A 5,319-nucleotide genomic window follows, 5' to 3' on the forward strand; every position below is an offset into this window, starting at 1 on the left:
CGGAGGAGATCGTGCCGTAGAGCCAGCCGAGGACCACGCACTCCATTTGCTTCCAGTTGGGACGATCGGGAGAGGGAGCGTCGGAGAGGACGTGGTCCGTCAGGTCGTACTTGCCGAGCGCGACGAGGAAGAGGCCGCGCCACCGTGTGTAGTTGGCGGCCGAGACGTCGAGGGTGACGGGGACGAGAGCCTTGACGTTGAGGACGCCGACGGCCTGTGCATGGAGCGTGGCGCGGGTGTCGTCGTCGAGTGCAGGAGGTGCCGAAGAAGACCCGCTGGCGGTGACGTGCGGGAACGACGGGACTGGTTGGGACGAAGCACCAGGCCAGTGGAAATATGGGGCGGGTGGCGCCGGTCCGGTGTAGGGGTAGGCGAAGGCGCGAGCCGCAGCCGTGAAGAATGCCGCGATGTCGGTGGTGCTCGGCGGCGCGGGTGGAGGAGGAGTGTCGACGACGGCATGCAAGGCATCGGAGGCCGGCGCCTCCGGTAGGGAGTCGAAGACAGGGGCCGGCGTAGATGTCGGCGCAGGGGTCGGCGAGATCGGCGCAGTGGTAGGCGCCAAAGATGCGAAGAACGCGGCGAGAGTCCGACGGGCGGCGGCGGAGGCTTTTTCGGCGGCACCGTCGGCGACGGCCGTGGCTGTTGCGGTGTCGACCTGGAGGTCGTCCGGGGGAAGAAACGTCGCACGGACAGCTTCGGCGATGGCTTCGACCGCGGAGTCGAGGATGGCCGAGTGGGAGGAGTTGGTCGTCATGACGATGACGATGGCGGCGGGAGGGCGTGCGCCGGGGGGAAGAGAAGTTAGGTTGCGGAAGCGGGAGATCGGAAGTCTGGTACCATGAAAGAGATAGGACTCAACGCGATGATAGATTGATCACGGAGAATTACATATATAGGCAACGCTCTTTCCATAACCACTCTACCGATTTATAGCAACAATATCGGGAGGATAAGGAAGGCGAGCCAATCACAAGAGATATGCCAAATATATTCTAACAATGGGACATGAAATATCTTGTTCTAACATCATAAAAAATGTACAAAAACTTCTCGTATGCAGAGAAAACTGATTAGCTTACTACTGAGATATCAAATGGATGCTAATCTATAACATATATTACCAGGTCAAGAATCCTTGGCTTCTCAGCGATCGATTTCCTGTTCTTAACTGTTCATCATTGTACGTTACGTAGGGAACCGTCGGATGGAAACAACTGCGTGGATCGCCAGCACGTGTTCCCGCACCGACGCCGCACCGACGTTGCCAGGCAAATATTTTCCTCACTGATGATTCCAAAGCAGGATAGATAATAATAAAAAAAAAGGCAGAAGAGCCTGAGCTTCCACACTCTTCTTCTCCATCCCCTCACCCCACCGGACCAACTCTGATCTGCGAGTTTTCCCCGTGTAGACGGCATCAAGCCACACAACTGGACGCCGGGGAGAAGCCATTCATCGATCCGGAAGCCGAGCAGCTGCACGCCAGCGGAAGCAACGCGAGCAGAAGAACTTCGGGGAGCTCCGGAGTTGACGCCAGCGTTCGTCGACCCGGAGGGAGCTCCTGTACGCCGACGCCGAGCAGCTGCACGCCGGCGTTCGTCGACCCGGAGGGAGCTCCTGTACGCCGGCGCCGAGCAGCTGCACGCCTGCGCCGAGAGCAGCTGCACGCCCGCGCCAAGCAACTGCACCCCGACGGAACTCCTTCGTCGACCTGGCCTGGAAGCTACTGCTGCGTAGGCGCTATCAAGCGAAGCAGCTGGAAGAAGTATAAAGAGCTCTGGAGACTTTTCCTGCGTAGCCTCCATAAAGTACGGCCTCCATAGCTAGCTGCAAAGAAAAAAGCCTGAAGAAGCATAAAAGGTCAGCTTCCATTTTCCTCACGCCAACTTCATCTGTGCATTTTTAGTACTAGAGGTGTTCTGCAAAATAAAATCTCTGCCGGATGGTTTGCCCTGAATCAATGTCCTCAATCTATCAAGACATCTATTACCATGATTCTGAAGACCGTAGCATCTAAATTCTGCTTAAAACTAGGAACAACTTTGACAGTATAATGATCACAATTGGCTCTCTGAGAAAATACTTTGATTGAAAATAGCCTGATGGTTTGCCCTGAATTAATGTTTTTAATCTATCAAGACATTGCCATTATTCTAGGAACAATTTTAACAGTATAATGATCACGATTAGCTCTCTGATAAAATATCTTTTATTGAAAATAGCCTGATAGTTTGCCCTGAATCGAACATATTTTTTGTTGCAAGTTATTCATCAGTGTTGTGATGCATATCTCATGAATTCAAGATTTGAACCATGCTGCAATTAAGCCCGTATAATAGTTTTTAGCTTTTGAGTTTTAGAAGCCATGCTTACACATTTGCTTGCATATAATGTGATCTTTGGTTAGATTTGGGTTTATTTTTTTATTGTTGGATTGAACTATTTATACACATATACAAGATGATAGTTGCTTAATTATTAATATCGTTGTGGAAATCATATTTCTCTGGTGAAAAGTGCCATCAGTTTTATTTTAGTAAAAGAACACACTGAGGATTCACAGAAGGGCGCTTAATAGTCGACAATTTGGCTTGATGACATTTGAAAGTATTAATTGTAGAGTCACAGGTGATATTGCAATAGAACATACCTGATTCTTATTACATTTATATGATATTGTTTAAAACTTATATAAAATACATAGCATTGTTCTAAATAAATATATATCCCATTTATATCTTCGTTTGTTGCATCTATTAGATAATTGCAAATTACTTAGAATCCACAGTGCAATGGTAGAATTGTTCTTCTGAATACAATGGACAGAATTACCTCATTGATAACATTGTTTAATATGTGTCTAAAATAGTATGATAGATAAATTTACATTTCCCCTTCTGAGTCAAAGGGGAACAAATAAAGAAAAAAATGTATTGCTAGGCTTTAAGCTTGACAGTGCCACTGATTAGTTCATCTCAATATATACACCTCGATTAACCAAAAGATTATCCATATATATTGCTAAACATTAAGGTAAACAGTGCTAATGGGTCATCTATTATAAATTATCTGTGTTTGTTACATCTATTAGCTAATTGCAAATTAGTTTATTTTTCCTTTAGTCCTCTTCTATGTTTCATTCGCTGCTATATGAAATGCAAATCTATGTTTGTTGCATCCATTAGTTAGTTACAAATGTATTTGCATCTATTAGTTACTTGGAAATTAATTTATTTTTCCATTTGTCATTTTCCATGTTTTATTTGCTACTATATAAAATGCAAAATTGTCTTTCTTGCATCAATTACTTAGGTGCAAACATACCATAAGTAAATACATATATTTTAAGCATTATATTACACTTTTTCTCCCTGTTTTCATATGTTTTCCTTGCTGTTATATAAAATAGAAATCTCTGTTTATTACATCTATTAGTTGCAAAAAAAAAAATGTCATATGTTGATCGAACTCGAAGAGCACGACGTCGCCGGAATCGTTCTTTGTCACCAAATTCAGACATACCATTCATTTATCCTTTAGGTACGACAATGGCACTTTATCTTCTCTGAAAAATTTCCTATTCCAAAAAGAGGAGGGGAAAAAAAAAGTAGATGCCATCTTAACTTGGTTTAAAGTAGATACCGTGCTAACTTCATTTAACATTATCTATATATTACATTAATCAACAACCAAATTAACATTACAACGATAAATACAGGGCCACCTATACCAGGGCCACCTATACCAGAACAAGGTAGACCTTTTTCATCTGTTTTTTTTTTAAAACTTCATAATGCACAGACAGTCTTCACTAATAATAATTAATATATCTTGCTATTTGTTCGTACAATACGTATACAGGTTCAACCAGTAACCAAGGTAATATTGCTACAACAAATACAACGACATCTACACCAGAAGAAGGTAAATCATGTTACATTGGGCCCTCCTTTCATTAATAGTGATTAATATAATATAAATATATCTTTAGGAAAAAAAAGTTCCTCACTGTAAAAAAAAAAAGATTGACCATATGATTCTTTTTTTTTTTTTAGAAAACACACCATGGATGTATATAGAACATCAAAAAAGACATCAGGATGCAGGAAGTTAGATCTATATCTCATCAAATTTTTATTTAAACATTTATAAAAAAATAATGATTAAAGAATATTTTCTGTTTGGTGTAGGAGATCATTTTTGTCCTATAGTATCTCCATACGTTGCTACTGAAAATCGTGCTAAAAGAAGACGTGTTAACCGATACAAAGCTTTGTCGCAGCAAGGTCATTCCTATCCCGCTTACATAAAAAAATACCACCGTAGACTGCATATATTGTATAGATCAAAATACTATACGTATTTGCACCAGGAACAATTTTCTCCAAATAAGCAGATCTTGCATTTCTGTACAAATCCTCATTGTCCAGGATCTTGCTCTGGTGTGAAACAGTATATCGAGAACAAAAACTTAAGCTTCAGAATGTATATATTATATTCTTCACATAGATCTCGAGCTGGCGCAGCGTAGCGCGCCGATCCGCCTAGTTGTGCTAACAAGCTACAACCTCGAAAGAAATCTGCTTTACTACATTAGCCCGTCAAAATAACTTGCCAATAAGCATATCGCTAGTTCACCAAACTAATCCAAAACTACACAACAAATCCGAAGACATACAACTCGAGAAAACATGGACCCTTGGTGCTGCAGAAAAGTTCGGATCTCACAAGCTACCCTAAAAAAAGGAGAATCTCACAAGAGCACATATTAAAGGAGATAATTAAGAAATCAACTCACAGCTCTAAATGCACTGTCAATACACTACTGATTGCCATGCTTTTTCTCGCTAATCAAATGTGTCTCTTTTCAAAAAGGTAAATCCAAGTAATTGATTTGTTCAAAACAACACCTAGAGATTAGAACCAAGCTTTATCAGTAGTGTTTGCATTCTTTATACAAACTGGAAAAATGATGTTGCCATCTCTTTCCGTAGACAAAATGTCAAATTAAAAAAAAAACAATGTGAATAAACAACAAACCGATTTAAGCTAGTTACAACTCTACTCCCATAGCAATAATTTTTGAAAATCACAGTATCAAAAGATGGAATACAAAAGATGAAATATAGTACTGGAAATCCGAATATCAAAAGATGGAATATAGTAATGGCAAAATTGCTTGGTTTCACATTTCATGGACTTGTGAAGAGATGAAGATATATAGTTAGCTTCTCAGTCAATGACAATTTTCCATAAAAAAGGAAATTCAACAGAATATTTCTATCATTGAAAGATGAACACAACATTACGTACGCATTT

General features: G+C 41.3%; 1 protein-coding gene across 1 annotated transcript; it reads left to right on the forward strand.

The window, feature by feature from the left end:
• The first annotated feature begins 2,866 nt into the window (after window positions 1-2,866).
• LOC133924621 (uncharacterized) lies at window positions 2,867-4,744 on the forward strand. The gene is made up of 5 exons (XM_062370240.1): window positions 2,867-3,540; window positions 3,719-3,754; window positions 3,862-3,924; window positions 4,056-4,109; window positions 4,191-4,744. The coding sequence occupies exons 1-5, from the start codon at window positions 3,450-3,452 to the stop codon at window positions 4,529-4,531; spliced, it is 585 nt and encodes a 194-aa protein (XP_062226224.1). The 5' UTR covers window positions 2,867-3,449; the 3' UTR covers window positions 4,532-4,744.
• The last annotated feature ends 575 nt before the right edge of the window (window positions 4,745-5,319 follow it).

The sequence above is a fragment of the Phragmites australis genome, chromosome 7 (genome assembly GCF_958298935.1).
Source record: "Phragmites australis chromosome 7, lpPhrAust1.1, whole genome shotgun sequence".
NCBI classification, from domain to species: Eukaryota; Viridiplantae; Streptophyta; class Magnoliopsida; order Poales; family Poaceae; genus Phragmites; species Phragmites australis.

Bases quoted from the DNA above. Each gene is read 5' to 3' on its own strand.
- LOC133924621 (XM_062370240.1), top strand. From the start codon at position 3,450: ATGTCATATGTTGATCGAACTCGAAGAGCACGACGTCGCCGGAATCGT. The intron at 3,541-3,718 runs GTACGACAATGG...CGATAAATACAG, and splicing joins ACCATTCATTTATCCTTTAG to GGCCACCTATACCAGGGCCA. The intron at 4,110-4,190 runs GTTAGATCTATA...TGTTTGGTGTAG, and splicing joins AAGACATCAGGATGCAGGAA to GAGATCATTTTTGTCCTATA.